At 41.4% G+C, this 17,711-nt stretch overlaps 1 protein-coding gene across 22 annotated transcripts in view; it reads left to right on the forward strand.

Annotated features, from left to right (window-relative positions):
* The window catches only part of CADPS (calcium dependent secretion activator), a 480,914-nt gene that overhangs the window by 319,869 nt on the left and 143,334 nt on the right, over nt 1-17,711 (forward strand). For 12 of the 22 annotated variants that reach the window (XM_018038339.1, XM_018038330.1, XM_018038334.1 and 9 more), the window contains exons 10-12: nt 3,025-3,133; nt 8,829-9,041; nt 14,086-14,097. In XM_018038339.1, coding sequence (XP_017893828.1) covers nt 3,025-3,133; nt 8,829-9,041; nt 14,086-14,097 — 334 coding nt within the window. The remainder of the gene's footprint in view (nt 1-3,024; nt 3,134-8,828; nt 9,042-14,085; nt 14,098-17,711) is intronic. The other 10 variants (XM_018038332.1, XM_018038347.1, XM_018038341.1 and 7 more) reach the window with 1 other exon arrangement.

Here is a 17,711-nt window from a genome sequence, read left to right on the forward strand (position 1 = left end):
CCTGTTATCTTTTTATCTATCCCTACTATTTTATCAAGAACATTTTCAAACATATAGAGAAATTGAAAGAATTTTACAGTGAAAACCTCTAAAAGCACCGATTAAATTCTTCTGTTAGCATTTTACTATACTTGTTACATTACAAATTTTTTTAAAATTACAAATCTCTTACCTATTTATGTATCATCCATTCATCCATCCACCCACTGATTTTTGAGCAGCTTCATTGCTTATAGAATCTCTTGACTGTGCTTTCCTCTAAACTGGCTTCATTCTTGAGGAGCCCTCTCCATGTAGCAAACTCTGGCAGGTCAGGGATTACAAGGCTTCACTGTTGTTCAGTCACTAAGTTACGTCCGACGCTTTTTGACTCCATGAAGTGTAGCATGCCAGGCTTTCCTGTCCTCCACTATCTCCCAGAGTTTGCTCAAATTCACGTCCATTGTGTCATTGATGCCATCTAATCGTCTCATCCTCTACTGTCCCCTTCTCCTTTTGCCTCCTTTTACAACAGTTTGGCAAGTCCCAAACCCTTGCTGTTCCCTCACACTTGAAGATCTCTAGAAAATCTGAGGTTCCTTGCAATAATTAGAAATATTTAAAAAATAAATCATTCCTTCTGTCCTCCTTTTTTTTCCAAAGTAAGTTGCCAAATTCCTTATTAAAATGGTCCTGATAAACCAATTTCTTTGAGCCCAGTTTGTCTGGAACAACTTCAACAGTATTGCCAGAAGGGGGCAGCAGCGTACAGCTCTCCAAGAAGCAAGACTCTAAGTAGATGAAGGAAAAGTCAAAAAGCCCCAAGCATGTAGTAATAGTAAATGCCTGAACCTTGAAGTAGCACCTTTCCGTTGTGATGTTTCGCTGATCTCAAATAAACTTCCCCAACCCTCTGTCTGGCTGATCATCACATTAATGTGCTATATAATGTCCAGTTTACCAGAGAGGTGAAGAATATCATTGCAGAGCAATGTCAACAATATCTGTTTACTCTCAGGTATGAAGAATCAGTTGTCTCTGGGATCAGTAATGGACTGGAGTAACATGTAAATCTGGAAGGGAGGAAACCTCTTTATTGGATGATAATACTCATTTTTCTAGAATCAATCAGACTCAATTAGTGAATGCCCATTACATGGTAGATTTTGCTCATGGCAAGGGGAATATAACGAAGATATATGATTCTCTAGGCATGCCTTCAAAGGACTTATAATCTGATAGGCAAATACACTTGCTCAGCTACTTTGTAGGAGAAAGTAGTGCCAAATGTAAGGAAACTGCTTAGATAAATGCATATATTGAGTATTTGCCAGGTGAATATCACACACAATGTAGAAAGCTCTTCACCACTCAGTTTATTCTTCTGCCACAATAAGACAGGTAAAATACAGAGAAGGACTCTGAGTTACATGTATGAGAACTTAGGAGAGCTGGGATGAGGTCCCAGGCCTATATGACCCCTACGCAAAGCTTCCATTCTTAATCCTCCTCTTTAGAAGAAGATGCTTATTGCAAAGCATATGTCCACTTACGAACATACTCTTAGCAGCTTTATGTTTCCCTTGAAGCCCATCGAGACCCTGCAGTATAAGGAACAGATTCTGTAAACTATAAGCACAGTAAAGAAATCCAAGTTAGGCAGAAAGTTTTCATCAGGAACCAACAGAGGGCAGCAAGAGATAAACCAACCAATGAAACATTCTCCCTAAAACTCCTGTTATCTTACTGCTGGGACCTTCAGGCGAGGGACTGTGGGAGATATATGCAGGATTTGAGAGCTCTAATTTCTTACCATTTAAGAAAAGGACAAATCTGATCCACGGAGGAGATAAAAAAACATCCCCTGCCGGGATCAAAGTTCACTTAGTAAATGTCTGTTTTAATAAAGGGAACTAAGAGATGAGGGATGTGGCACTCCTCCAAGACATTTGACATCCACGGATGGCAAGTATGCCCCTGAGCTTTTAGCCCGAAGCCTGAAGGATGCTTGCTCTTCCCTGGGCTCCTTGCAGACAGGCTGGATGAAGAAATGCTCAGTGTCCATGCTGGGTCTGGATGCACTGTGGCGACAGGATCCTGAAGGCCGGCCTGCAGCTGTGGAGCATGCACCCAGCACTGATGTGGGCGGAGGCTGGTGAGGGACAGGGGCTGAGGGTGGCTCTCCCGTGACTGGCGCCTAGAGATCAAGCACTCATTGCTTGTGACAGCATGTCACTCTTGCACTTGTCTGAGATGAAGGGAAGACTTTTCAAAGCAACCAAAGGCACCCCTTCCATGGGAAGGGCGAGGAAGAAATGAGATGTGTGGCTCAGTGCAGAGAATTGACCTGCAAAGCATAAAATACTAAAAGAAATGGAGGCGGGTGTAAATAAAAATCTAGGCCCTAACTTATGACTGAAAGACCTGTGTTGAGTCTGAGAGCATGACAGCCTCAGCCAGAGCCAGGGTCAAAGTCACAGGTAGGAGCTATAAAATTGCTGCCATGCAACCAGTTTTGACCTACCCAGATGTGAATTTCATGTAGCTTGGCCCAATTAAAATATAGCAGTAATGATAATAGCTAACTTTTCTCATGGAGAAGGAAATGGCAACCCACTCCAATGTTCTTGCCTGGAGAATCCCAGGGACGGGGGAGCCTGGTGGGCTGCCGTCTATGGGGTCGCACGGAGTCGGACACGACTGAAGGGACTTAGCAGCAGCAGTAGCAGTAACTTTTCTCAAGCACTTCCTAAGCATCAAGACAAGATTTGAAATGCATTTCAGATATGAACTCATTCAGTCCACACAATAAGGCAGTGACAAGGTAGGTTCTCAGATTATATCCATCTACAGGTGAGGTATCAGGCCCAGAGAAGTCTCTTAACTTGCTCCAAGTCACACAGCCAGGAGATGGAAAAATGCAAACTGAACCCAGCTCCAGAGTGCAGGGCCTCAGGGGAAAGGACAGGCTTGAATGGGGAGGGTTTATGCAAGGAAGACGGACTCTAGGGAATCAACCTCACAGTCTCTGCTTCTCCTTTTCAGGTGAGTCAGTACACATTTGCCATGTGCAGTTACCGGGAGAAAAAAGCCGAGCCTCAGGAACTTCTCCAACTGGATGGCTACACCGTGGATTACACAGACCCCCAACCAGGTACCTGCCCACCTGCTAGGCCATAAACTCACAAAGCTCTTTCCCTTCCCTCCATGTTGGACACTGAGCCAAGTTACTAGGGTGCCACAGCCACAGCTCACCATCCCCTGGAGGTTCTGTCCTGAATGAAGAAGGGCCAATTCCAGTCCGGGGTTTGTTTTGACTCAAGGGATCCTCATAAAACCAAAATGAAAATGTAGTACGTTTTTCTTTTATGTAGCTGTGCCCACCTCAAATTTTAATTCCACCCTAGAATGTTCAATAGAAATTCCTGAAAAAGAAGTCCTACATGTACTCTCATGAGTGTGTGTGTGTGTGTCTTATTCACCAGTGATGCGTGGGCTTGGCAGGTGTGTGTGTGTGTGTGTGTGTGTGTGTGTGTTGTGTCTTATTCACCAGTGATGCATGGGCTTGGCAGGCATTGTGTTTCCTGTCCAGATAAACCTTCCCTGTAGGTCCACGTTTGCTGAGTACAAGTCACAGTTATCTAATAGTACTTGAAAAGAAAGTCTTCTCTAAACCGTTTTTTTTCTCCTAAAAGACACCAGTCCACAGCGTAGACATCCAAACTCAGCCTTATGTAACTAAGAGAACCACACAAATGGTAGTATTTCTCAGAAGTTCTACATTGCATAAGTTCTACATCCTGCCCTCTCACACCTCTCTCCAAACCCATGTTATCTTTTTCCCAGAAAGAAAAAAAAAATGAATAGAAATCTGCCTCAAGGAACCTTCAAAATGGGGGGGGGGTGCGAAATCATTTCAGCATATTAATGAGCAACAGGCACCAACAGCCCTCTCCCAGAGAAGTTTATTTTTATGCCAAATCTGCACAAGGAAAGCATTTCCAACCATACTGCATTATTTGGCCCAAAACCTTTTTTTCTACTCCCATATTGCTCTTCCACATGCAACAAAATACACATAAAGGAAAAACAGAGTCTGAGAGAAGATGGAGCGTTAACCTGAAAAGGTGTAACTGGGAAGACCTCTGGCCCAGTTCACTTGGAAAAATTATCATCTCAGTGGGCGTCAGAATTGTCACTCCCGAGTGCTTTGGACCAGACCTGCCCCCTCAGACCTCCACGGATAATTCGCGTCCTGCCAGAGCATGATACAGAGCTGACCACGTAAAATGTGTCAGGACTTTAAAGGCTCGTCCTGGAAATCCCTCCTCATGAACAGGACCCTGGAGTCTGAGCCAGTTTCACACAACAACTAGAGCAAAGGATGTGGCCCCTGTATTAAGAAACGAACCCTCGTGGCATTCTGCAGTAGTTTCTTCTCAAATCAGGGCATTCCCTTCAGAGAAATAGTCCCTCTTTCCCAAGACCTCCATTTTAAAGTGGGAAACTCAGGGACCAATATGAGCAGGAAAAACAGCACTATTTTGTGACACTACCTCCTTTTAAGCCAGTTCCCTTTTCCTTTCCTCTACGTGGTAGCATTTGGATTTCACTGCAGTCCACCAAGTATATAGGACCAGAATTGTCATCTCATTTCGTAAAGGAAGAAGCAGCGCTGGGACTTGAGGTCTAACCCATCTCACCCTTTGGCACCTGCAGTAAAACATGGCTATGTGTACAGCTCTAGAGAAGCTTGAGTTGTTATCTTCTCATACGGAAGCAAGCAGACCTCTCTGCAGTGGGGAGAAGGCTGTTCCATCTACATGCAAAAGGAGTAGCTGTGCACACACGGTGTAAAAGCTTCTCTTCTTTTTCTTCACATTGATCCCCTGGGATATAATTTATAAATTCCTTTACCAAGGATGTAAATGGAAAGCAGAGTGATTATGTTCTTGAGAATAAAACAGAGTCTTCTCTGCCTTTCTGTGTGCCAAGTCCTAGTTATTTTCAAAGCAACGTTTGATTGAAAATGGAGATGCAGATTCTCCCAATTGTCATGGGAAAAATCTAACCTAGAATTTTTTAAAAAGTGATTGTGAAAAATAATAGTTCCTGAACCCTAAACCTAACGAAGAACCAGAATCCTCCGGTTCAGATAAGCACTCTGGGGACTTCCCTGGTGTCCAGACATCAAGACTTAGCCTTTCAGTGCACATTTGATCCCTGGTCAGGGAGCTAAGATGCCACATGCCTTGTAACTAAAAAAAAAAAAAAAAAAAACGTAAAATCAGAAGCGATGTTGTAACAAATTCAATAAAGACTTTAAAAACGGCCCACATCGGTCACTTACTAAATAATAAATAAGCACTCTAGGAGATTGTTTTGGACATTAAAGTTGCAGCTGAAGATCAGGGTAATTAATACACAACTTGGCCAGTGTCCTCAGAGATTTGAGAAGTCTTCCCCTACTGCTGCCCACAAGGTGAGTGTGCACTTGAAGCCAGACCTCTGGGTCCAGCTGTCCTTCTCCTCCTCTTGGCTTTATTCTGGTTGTCAGTGGAACCAGCTGGTGGAGATGGGGCAGGTAGCCTCATAGCATAGACATCCTTGCCTTTGTGCCAGCCTGGATCACAGCAGTCACCCAAATATAAGCACTGGCTCTAAATCACTTCTTCTGGTATAGGGTCCTTTAAAAGTTGGTTTGGGGAGTTGGTAAATAACTGTAAGTAGTTTTTACATTTAGGCTCTTCATTTTAATCTAAAGATGAAACTGCTTCCCTTTATCTTTCCCTGGGTATGGTTCAAAGAGAATGCAGCAATCTCTCAGTTCCTATTAGATTAAATAAGGAAGTCTTCAAATAAGAGGATATTCATTTGGAATAATTCAGTGGCACAATTTCAATGACTAAATTAAATCTTCGACAACTTTACTACCCTAGATAGACTATGTCCATGTGTGCGGTTGGAACAGCGATCCCCGGCCAGGGAACTGGCTAGCATTCCTTGCCTGGTCTGCCTCCATCTATTCCCAGACATCTCCTCTTGTTCCTGAAGGTCGGTCCCTGTGGGATGTTCCATGGAGAGCCCAGGCATCATCATACATCGCATTTTGCAGATTCTGTCCCCAGGATCTGCTGCCTTGCGTAAGAATGCTGCCCGGGAGCACATGTTGGCGTTCACGTTGTCTCCTCTTCCTTGGTTTTCTTTGAGCTAGTTGCCCTGCTCTCTCCTCATTCTCACTGGGGTGTGCTTGGTCTCCCGGGCTTTCTGGAAAAGCTCTGTTGCTCTTCACTGCTGTCACTGTCATTGCTTCTCCTGCTTTACATGTTTCTCTTTGCCTCACCCCATAATTAGGCTCCACTCTGTTGTCAGTAACTCATCCTCTAAGAGCAGTTGCTGCGTGCCAGGTGTGCTGGCCAGGTTCCGGAGGGTCCAGCACTGTGCTTATAATTGTCAGCTCTGGAGTCAGATAGCGGGGGTCAGAAGCCCAGCTCCAGTCCTCACAGCTCCACTTCGTGTTCACGAGATAGTTAGTTAATTTCCACATTTATACAATAAGGACAATAATGTATATTCTTTACAGGCTTCCCAGGTGGTGCAGTGGTAAGAATCTGCCTGCCACTGTGGGAGATGAAGGAGATGTGGGTTCGATCTCTGGATCAGGAGGATCCCCTGGAGCGGGAAATGGCAACCCACTCCAGTATTCTCAGTATGCCTGGGAAATTACATGGGCAGAGGAGGCTGGCGGGCTATACTCCATGGGGTCGCGATGAGTCAGACACAACTGTGCGGCTGAGTACGTGACCACATGTACACACTTCGTGAGGCTGTTGGGAGGAGTCCATAAAAATCTCAACACTTCTTAGCATCTGTGCACCTCTACCTCTCTCCTTCCTGAGTCAGCCCCATGAACAGACTTTCTGACAGTAGCTCCAAGAACGCAATGTCCCTATTCTGAGCTTCAGGCCCTGGCAAATGGGAGGTGGTAGGGCAGGGGAAAGGTCTCGCCCGGTGATGGCCGGCCTGGGGTTCACCTGCCCTATCCCAGCACCATATCCCAGGAGTCACCATGAGACTAGGTTGCAGAAACTCTACTGAACCCATTCTTTCCTTTCAGCTCCTTGGTACCCACTTTTCAGAGCTTACACCATCCTATCCAAATCACACATTTTAAAGCTCTCTGTAAGAAAAGAACCAAAATATTGCTTCATAATCACAAACACACACAAACATTTTATTAAAATTGCTGTACGGCTCAACTCTTCATATAAAAAAGATAATCTTTATTGTTCTATAATCCCTGGCAATTCTAAGTGCAAAATTATTAACACACACCCATTCTTATGAAGTAGACGTTTGAATTAATATTGTCGGCACAATAGATAAGTCTTAACATCACCAGAAATCTTTCCCAAGGCAAATGTCAAATAGGTTGGCAGTTGGGCCCTATTGGTTTAGGGATTCTAACTACTCCACTTACTCCCCTTTTACCTTTAAAGAGGTAGGTTGAAGGTAGAGGAATGATGAGGAAACTGGTGAAGATACAAAGCTTTGTTTATGGACCGAGAGTCCCAGTCACCCCAGAATTATGGGCTTTTGGAGTATGTTGACAGACACAATGTAGCTCTGGCCTGAGCCCAGAGAGAGGCCTCTTTTGCCCACTTCTCTCTAAATTTTAACCTAGAGAACTGCTTATGGGACAAAATGGGTCTGTAGAGCATTCATTCATCCAACTTGTATTTGTTGAGCACTCGCTCTCTGCCAAGCACAGTGCTCAGTACCAGGATGCAGCAGGGAACAAAAGAGACAAAAACTCCCTGCCTTTAGGAAGTAAATTATATAATTTTTTAGAGGTGGTAAGAGCTTTGGAGCAAAAGAATGCGAGAGAAAAGAGGTGAGTAAGGAGAGGTGAAGGTCAGGGAAGGCCTGAACAAGCATGTGATGTCTGAGCAAAGACATGAAAGAGGCGAGGCGGTGACTCATGAAAATAACTGGAGGAAGAGTCCTAGGCACAGACAGTAGCACTATGCAAAGATCCTGAGGCGAGAATGCACCTGGAGTGTTCACGGAGCAGCAGGAGGCTGCATGGCTGCGTGAAGTGGCTGCATACATGTGCCCATAGTAAGAAAGGTGTGCGGAAGGAGTTGGGGGGGGTGGTCAGTTCACGTGGGGCCTGGAAGGCCTTGGCAGAACCTAGACTTTTCTTCTAAGGGAAATGCGGAGCTACTGGTAGGTTTTGAGCAAAGGGATGGCACAACCTGACTCTTGTGCTAAACCAATTACCCTGGCTCCCATCTGGAGGGTCAAGTATAGAGAGTGAGGGTGGAGGCAGGTGGATCAGATAGGAGGCTACTAGAATAATCCAGGTTAGAGATGAATGTGGGTGAATTCAGAGTAGTAGCGCTGGAGAAGAAGAGGTCAAATTCTGTTGTAATGTCCTGAAAGTAGAGTCTTCAGAATTTCATTGGAATGGGCAGTGAGACAAAAATCAGGAGTCCAAAAGCTCTCTGAGGTTGTAGACTTGAGAGGCGGGGTCAAGAGGCATTTCTGTTGTTGTCATTTGGCTTGTTTTTAAAAATGAGAAAAGTAATAGAATGTTTATAGATGGATACTTACCCTGCCATTAGGCAGAGTTGACGACTCTTTCCTCAGTAAAACAAAGGTGGCAGGAGACAACAGCTAGGCTCAAAATGCCTCTTGGACATCATGGTATCACTATCCTATAGTTAGATAAACGATGCACCTCTTTTCTCCAGCCCCAGAAAAAGCATAGAGACTGCCGCTCAGAGCTTAGTCCTGCTGAGAACATTGCAGCTCAACTTAGTAGTCTTTCTTCCTTTTTAATACAGGTTTGGAGGGTGGCCGAGCCTTCTTCAATGCAGTCAAAGAAGGAGACACCGTGATATTTGCAAGTGATGATGAGCAAGATCGCATTCTCTGGGTCCAAGCCATGTATCGGGCCACTGGGCAGTCACACAAGCCTGTGCCCCCAACCCAAGTCCAGAAACTAAACGCCAAGGGAGGGAATGTGCCTCAGCTGGACGCCCCCATCTCCCAATTTTGTAAGTAAATATGCCATTTGTTAAAACTAGTTCTGTAAAGTCAGTCTTCTAAAGTTGAATTAGAAAATCTAGTTGCTTTCATATTAAGGATGCTCAAAATCATGTTTGCCTTTAAAAAAACCAAAAAGATAGTGAATTCAGAGGGGGAGAGTTGGGACAAAAATGTTAGATAAAAGTAATTTTAAAGTGCAATACTTGACAATCCCCTCCTCCAGGACTAAACAAAGAAAAATATGTTTCAGGTAGATTTTTCTCTCTGTGTTTTGATGAAAGTTTAGAATTCACAGCCAAACAGGTATTTGTTTGAGTCCTTCAAATATACTAGGCTATGTATGTCCTTGCCTCATTTCTTCCTATTAAAAGTAACTTTAAAATAGAGCTTAATTTGAAATAAATTTTAATATGCAGCTTAGAACCATTTAAAAATAAATGATGACATTATCACATGCAATGGGCGGGGGGGGACACAGGAGCACACACAGGAAAACGACACAGTATCTAAAATCCCATTCTGAGCTAGAATACCAGAACCCAGAAATGAAACCATCTCCTTCAACAGTCCCAGTTCATATTCCAGTCTCTTCCCCTCTATAGGTTAGCATCAGTTTTAATTTCTTGCCCTTTCACCATGCCGTCTTGCTACCAAGATAATTTTGATCTTGGGACAATTTAGATGCACAGGGTAAGATGAAACACAGCATGCCCTTGTAGATATTTATTAAAACAAAGAAAATGGAAACATTGGAAACATAAAGCACCAAATTCATTTTAGTTACAAGCATTCACCCTAAGTAGCAATGTCTGCCATACCCTGAATACAGGTCAGTTAGGAATAGCTCAGGTACAAGTCAGTTTTCAGCAATAATCATGGTGAGTCTTGTCTTTAGCATGGCACCTCCTCATTCAGTGTAGTTCACTGAGCAACTGTCTAGGTGATGAGACATGTTGATGAGGAAGACATCAGGATACTTCCAGCCCAGTGGGGAAGTCTAGACAGTAAACCAAGTGAAAAAAAAAAAAAAGTAAGTTAGTTTCACACACTGAGAAACACCATAAAGAATGTCATGTGTTGGTGAGTGAATGGGGAGAGGAAATATAACAGATGATCTGAGCTTAAGCCCAAATGATGGGAAATTACCCCCACAGACATCTGTGGGAAAAGAATCACAGCAAAAGGGAAAGCAAGTGTGAAAGTCCCTCATCGGAAACCTGACCTTGAACCCAGGGCTTTCACACAGTCTCTCCCCACTTGCTCTTAAAACATGGACCACATGATTCTGTCGCTGTAGCAACTAAGTAGAGGTAATTCCCTTTCGATGAATTCCACTGCCATGTCTGTTTCTATTTAACCAGACTATGTTCTTAAATCTTGTTACACCTTTGCTGGTGGGGAAACATTCTTGTTGGATGACAAATACTACCCAACAGCTGCTCCCCGGGATGCTTGTCCTGTACTGATGGGTATTTTTTTTTTAAAAGGAAGATGCTTTCCCTGTGGGACAGTGTAAATAATCACACAGTCATGTGGGTTTCCACATAGAAAACCCCAAACAAATAAGAAGTCGAGGAAGGGCTCAGGGGAGGAGGGACAGCACTTCTGGCCATGACCACCACCAAGTTTCCTACTTTTTTTTCCTGTAACATTTGTGACACTTAGAAAGAAAAGAAGCATCTCTTTGTAAATGGTTTAGTCATTAGTTGAAATAAAACATCCCCAATATTAACTTAATTATAAAAATTCCTCTGTAATAGAATCCCTTCTTTCACCTGGCCTAACAGGCTCCTTATAAATGAATTTTGAAACAACACATCCTGTCATATCCCTCTCAGATGGAATTATCTGTGCATGAGGAAACAAAAATGCCTAATTATGATCACCATCTAAATCAACCTCATAAAACATGTATCACAGGTGATATTTGGAAAATCTCGGCTTTCTTTCCAAATAATTTCCATTTCTTCTGAAGTCATTTCACCTTACATTCAGTGTCTCTGTTCTATCGTCTCCCCAGATTAAGAAGTTAGTACCTGGTTCATGATCAGCCCACTTTTTTCTCTCTAGTATAGGAAAGAGAATGGAAATTCAGAGGTAAAGTGAAATGGAGACCAGACATAGATTCTATAAAGGTGATGACTGAAAGAGGCTGTTGAAAGGGATGCATGCCTCTTTATGGGAATACACTAGGGCTCTTGGTTTAGAGTTCCCTCTGTGGGTAGGATTCATTTAGCTATGAAATTAGAATCCAGTCAGTAGACATCAGCTAGAAGATTTTTTTGCATGGACACAAGGTTGATATATGTTACTATCCTAGTTGACAGAAGAAGCTTTTGTTAAATAGAGCATCCAAAGCAGAATTCTAAGAGTTAAAATTTGGGGATGAGGATAAGTAGTATCATCCCTCAAGAGCATGTGAGGCAGGCTGGGAGGTGAGTGAGAAGGTCAGGGGTGTCATGCCCCTGGGATTTATCAGTACCTGCTGCGAGAGCCACCCCCTTCTCTATTACCTCCTCATCTCTGCCTGGGAATAGAAGGTCTCTAGAGAGTATGAGGCGTACCCCACATACCAGGTTCTGTAAGAAGGCCACTGCTTTCAGCCATGCAGGTTGTGCCCTTCAGGAGGCTCTTTTCCCATAGACAAAAATATGAACGGTGCCTCTTGAGTTGTGCAGTGCCCGCTTTGCACAACTGTATGCTTCTGACCCCACAGTCAGTGACACTCCTTACATGGAGCTTCAACCCCCTAGCATTAAACCCAGTAATCCTGTAGTTACTTTACTACCCCTGAAACAGAGCCTCAACTACTCCAGACTTTTACCTATTGCTAGTATAGGCACTTAATGAAAACTGTGGCCAGAGTACCAAAAAGTGAGGCTCTGTTCCCATACTTTAGAAACCAGCATCGTAATCTGGTCAGGATTTACCCAAACTTCTGTATCTGATCCCCAGTCATTTACAGTCGAGAGTATATAAACCCCACAAGAAAGATCCAAACAGGATCCAAGAATTTTGTATTCTGTGGTGTCACTGAGTAGTTGTGTGAAACAACCCAAACATCGCTGAGAGTGGGGGCTATATCATATTGAGCGGAGTCTGCCATAGAGTGAAGGTTACGGAACAGTTACTGCAAAGCTGCATTTAAACCTTTAAATTCAAACCCTCACTATTAAACAGATTAGATTTAGATTTATACTAACTAAGTCAGAGTTAGTGTTTATTCATACTTAGAATCCTAACTAGTTCATCCAAATTTGCCAAAATTTGCCTTATCCTAGCAATTAAAGTCCCGTGTCCCAGAAACTGTTTGCTGCTAAGTCACTTCAGTCTTGTCCGACTCTGTGCAACCCCATAGACGGGAGCCCACCAGGCTCCCCGTCCCTGGGATTCAACAGGCAAGAACACTGGAGTGGGTTGCCATTTCCTTCTCCAGTGCATGCAAGTGAAAAGTGAAAGTGAAGTTGCTCAGTCGTGTCCAACTCTTAGCGACCCCATGGACTGCAGCCTACCAGGCTTCTCCATCCATGGAAGTTTCCAGGCAAGAGTACTGGAGTGGGGTGCCATTGCCTTCTCTGCAGAAGCTGTTTAGTCCTGGGCAAACTGAAAAATTGGTTACCTAGTACTGCAAAGCAAGATTACAGAAAAATGAAAAACAATCACAACATAGTAAGAAATAGCAAGTGTTGGCCCTTCGCTGACACTTGCTTCTCAGTCTATACCTCAGTTTATTTTGTCACATCACAAACATTGTCAGTCACAGACTCTCTAACAAAAGGAGTAAATACAATCAAGTATTGCATTTTAAAAAGATTGCCTTCACTTCCAAAAGGTAAGGATCATTGTTAAATACTTGATTCTGTGCACATCTCATTAAATCGCTGGTTTTGAGTATTTACTCAAAGTAGCTGCCGTCCTTGCAAGTGAATGAAGAAGAACTTTTTAATGAGTTAACTTTGTAATCACTATGTTAGTATTTATATGGCAAAGGGAAGCTAACAGAAAAATGCAAGAGGCTTTTTGGATAGGGAAAAATAAACACTCCAGTCTTGTCATGTCGCTGTCTGCTCAAGGGAAATTTGAAAATGGAACATTTTACAGTTTGGGATACTTGACTGTAATCATGAGTTTATTTGGGTCTTTCTAAATTCAGTTTGACAGACTTCTGGGTGCAGATTTTATTTCTTTAGCAATTTCAGAAGTTCGATTTCAAAATGAAAAGACACGTCTAAGAGTGGAGTGGAGTATTTGTACGAAATTGGGAAAACTGGAAAAAAATAGATCCTGCTATTCATTAATTTCTATGTGACTCTACAATAATTTTGGGAGGGTTCCACCAAACTTTACAACTTTTTTGTTCTTTTGTGGTTTTTTTGGTGTGTGTTATTGTTGATTTAATTTTCTCTCTCTTTTTTTTTTTTTTTTTGGTTAAAACTTAAAAAAATTGTCAGTGCTTACCTATACAATTTTTACAGCAAATACTTATAATTTTCCAATTTCTTAAGGCAAATGTTGCTTACTTTGGAAATGACATCCAAATGTATAATTGAGTGTTGCCACAATTTGTTATACCAAGTGGCCTCTCACTGAAACACCTGATCCCTGTCCAGTGTGTGTTAGAGCAACAGTGAAGATCAGTACCTCTATTCTCAAGACTGGGAGGGGAGTGGGAATTTTAAGCTTTGCTATTTGGTCAATGATTATTTGATATATCACTTGCAATGAGTCTCATATTAATGTCTGTTTCTCAACTAATAACCGTTAATCACATCATAAATCCCTAAAGTTGGATGTTTTTGAAAATTGTTCTAGTTTTGCTACCACCTGAACAGCCTTCAACAGTTAGGGGGACCTTGGTTACTGTTGGTTTGGGGTGGGGTTGGCTTTGGTTTTCTTGTTTTTTGTTTTGTTTCATTTAAGTTTTCTTGTTCAATCTTTGCTCGAACCCGAGAACTTTAGCTGCTAGGTTAGAACTCCTGTCTGCTTTCCTGAGCCTTGTTGCTAGTCTTTATGTTATTCTGGTTTGTTCCTTCTTACCCTGCTAACTTCTAGCTGGACTGAAGGGTAAGTGTTCCCCTATAGCTAGCACAGCTCAGATAATCAGACTAGATTATCTGACACCTGCAATGTGCTTCCTCCCTCTCCTCTGAAATCTTCCTCATGTCTAGACTTTGTAGTAAAACTTTTTATGTAATTTTCCTGACCTTAGGTTGGAAATGTAAGCTTCCATACTGGAACTAGGATGCATGTGATGTGTGCATAATTGCCTCCTCTCCTTGGCTTTCATATTGGCATCAAATGATCCTCTGAGTAAAGCCAACCATTAACATCTCCTATTTTTTTTTTAATTCTAAGACTATTAATGAACATCACAACGAAATGGCAAATAATGCCTTCGTTTCATGGAATTCACAGCTACCTGACTGCTTAATGCCTGAAAACAGATCATTTTGCACTCTGATGATGTGGTGTTGTTGTTGTTTTTCCTTTCCCATTCCAAAGGTTAGAATGGTCAGAGAACTAATGGTGTGGTAACCATGGATACCTTCACAAACAGAAAGGTGGGCTAGGAAACCCAAAGATGGTAACTGAGCAAGACTCCAAGAAACTGCAGAACACAATTAATAAAGTAAATGCATTATTTGAACGTGAAAGAATTCATTCTGCCTAAATTGAGGGTGTACTCTAAAACCCAATAGAGGTTAATTTTGAAAAGAGAGATATAATACATGCAGCTACCACACACAAAAGCAAGAAATTGAGGACACAATTGAAATCATGTAATTTATTCACAGAAGCTTCAGATTCACAATCTCACAATGTCATGGAGGGTTTAGACCTCTAGTCTCAAATCTCTCTCCACTGCTCTCCCAAGAACAAAGACAACAATAACGTTTTTTTACATCTTTTGTATTTGTATTCATTTTTCTAAAAATACACCTGTAAGAGAAAAAAAGAAACTTTAAAACTTAGAAAATCATTCTCTTCACTATTTATTACTAAAACAGAGTATACAGTTCCTTTATTCATAGAGGAAAAAGTCAGTCACCAAAAATGTGGAAAACTTGACATTAGAGGGAGCTAGAAAAATTGGTCAAGAGAGCAGGCAAATATGTACTCAAGTATTCTGGACGCTCACTTAGAAGTTGTAGGTCGCATCATTTCTCCTGACCATTTAATAATAGTCCTTGACTCTTTTCGTTTCTTAATTTTGCTTTCCCCCTCCTTCCTTTTTTTTTTTCTTTTCTTTTGCATAAATGTACCCCTGGCTAGCAGACAGATTTTTTTGTGTTTTTTTTTTTACCACTCCAAGCAGATACTTAATTCTTAATTTAACTTTCCTTCCTTTACATGTCTGATGAAGCATTTTTAAAAGCTTACTGGAGAATGTGAACTTGGTAAAAATTTAGGATTTTGCTATACTTAAAAAAAAAAAATCTACAAGATGGCTGAATAGATGACTGAGTGAATTTTTTTCTAGTAAAATTACGTGTATTTTCCCAACAACACATTGATATCCTAATAGACTTCCAAATAGTCATTTGCCTGATTCCTGTCTAGAGTTTTGTCTGAGGAGACTTTTTGCTATATCTTCTTGTATTGTCAACTTGCAGTTACTACATTGCAGGAATGCAACATCAGAGAATGAATTCAATATTAACTTGCATGACCCCAAACCACACTATAAATCACATTTCTTCTCTCCATAAAGTATATGACTTTTTAAAAGAATAGACTCTCACAGTAAGGTCCAAAATTTTCCAAATACTGTGGTAGGCTCTCAATAGATCATAGTAAATGAAGGGTCACTTCTTTGTTACCTACTTCAGGCACGTCTACATATTGTTACACTATTAATTAGTCAACTCCCGAAAATTTGTGTTAGCTCATGCTTCAGTGCCATAAAAATATTATCAAGTACTCTGTAAATTATAAGTAAAGCAGGGAAAATTACAGATCACTTATTTGTATCCTGATCACTGACAAAAATCTCTGATGATTTTTATTCAAAGCATTTGCCCTATGAAGAATCACAAAAATGAACATTGATATAAATATCACATGTTTATCCCCGTGGTTGTCCTGTCAGTGATTTCTGCAAAATGCAGTGTGGCCCTTGATAGCTTCTGAGGAAGCCTTTTGGTGTTGGCCATGCAAGTTAGCTTGACTGAGTCAAAGGGACCATGAAAGAATTAAGTTGTTTCTCAAGGGCAGCAGGCAGGGGAGGACCAGTCTTTTGCTTGCCGTGCAGAGCTCAGGCAGGGAGCAACATCCCCTGGTTATTACTTGGTCATGGCCAAGATAAACTCTTCTAGAAAAGTCTGTAAACAGCCAGCTGCCATCAATCATTGTCATTTCTCTATTTCATGTCTTCTGATGAGGTTGACTACTGTCATTGTTCGTTATTGTCCAAACCATACATTCACTCTTACACTGTCAAGCAGATATGACAAGCACACATTTTCCATATAAGAAAGATACAAAGTCACCTTTTAATTTGCAGTTTGAGTTCACAATGACTTTATAGTTACATTAGCTATTCTCTTGCCTCAAGCATCCATCAGGAGTAACAGCAGCCATAACTGTGCTCTAAATTTCAGTGATAAAACAGCTACCTCTAGTTTATTATAAAAGGGATTCAGTAGAGAAAGGAGCCTCTCTCAGACAGTTTATTAGCAACGTAGTCATGGTTTATTTTCAACAGCAGAATTTTTTTCTCTAGCCTATAAAAAGTTCTAAAATGTAATATTACAAAATAAAAAGAGAGATTTGACCTTTTCTGTTTATTCCCTGAGCTGCTGGGATAATAAAGTCTCCATAAAATGAAAATTGAAAAACTGTATTATCCACCCCCTCAAGAAAATTCCATTTGGTAGACCTTACTGCAAACTTACCTAAACTTTTTTTGGATCAGAAATAAGATCACACAAATATGCTTACTATTAAGAGATCATGAAATAATACGATACGTGCTTTCCCATTGTGAGGGAGAAAATAGCAGACATGCAGTAAACCCAAACATCGTGATGGGTTAAAGAACAGATAAATGATAGGATGGTCAATGAGGAACATCACTTGAAATTTAAGCAGATTAAATGAGTGTGTGAAGTCCACATAATCATATCATTCCAGGAACCATGATTTTCTCAAAAAATTTTCTCATTTTCTTAAATGCCACACCAAAATTGTTTTTCAGCAAACTTGGGGTAAAGATTTTAGTTAGTTTCCACTTGAAAGGATACCTGCCTTCCTGAAGTCTGTGCATCTGTCAGCCTTTTCCTTTATCATGGATGCCCACGGATAGTTCCTTAAATTTATAAATGTGGTTTAGGCACCATTATTCATTTAAGTTCAGTGTGAAGTCATTCTTCTATGCCCATGCTATAGAAGACTTCAAAATCTTTTATACAGTTAAAGCCCAGAAGTGAAACAAATAGCATTGTTTGGAAGATGTGTTGAATTATGCCCTCGCTCCAAAGCCTATGAAATTACGTAGCCCATTTTCAGTACATGTAAAGCCCTTGCAAATCAAGCAAGAGTTAGCAACTATTCAGCCAAGTCTGAAAAAGGTTAAGACTGAAGTAAATTCTTAAAATTCAGTCAATCCTTGATTTCTTAAATAAGTTAAACGCACACACACCCACACACACACACACACACACACACACACACACACA

This window comes from Capra hircus, chromosome 22 (assembly GCF_001704415.2).
Source record: "Capra hircus breed San Clemente chromosome 22, ASM170441v1, whole genome shotgun sequence".
Lineage (NCBI taxonomy): Eukaryota > Metazoa > Chordata > Mammalia > Artiodactyla > Bovidae > Capra > Capra hircus.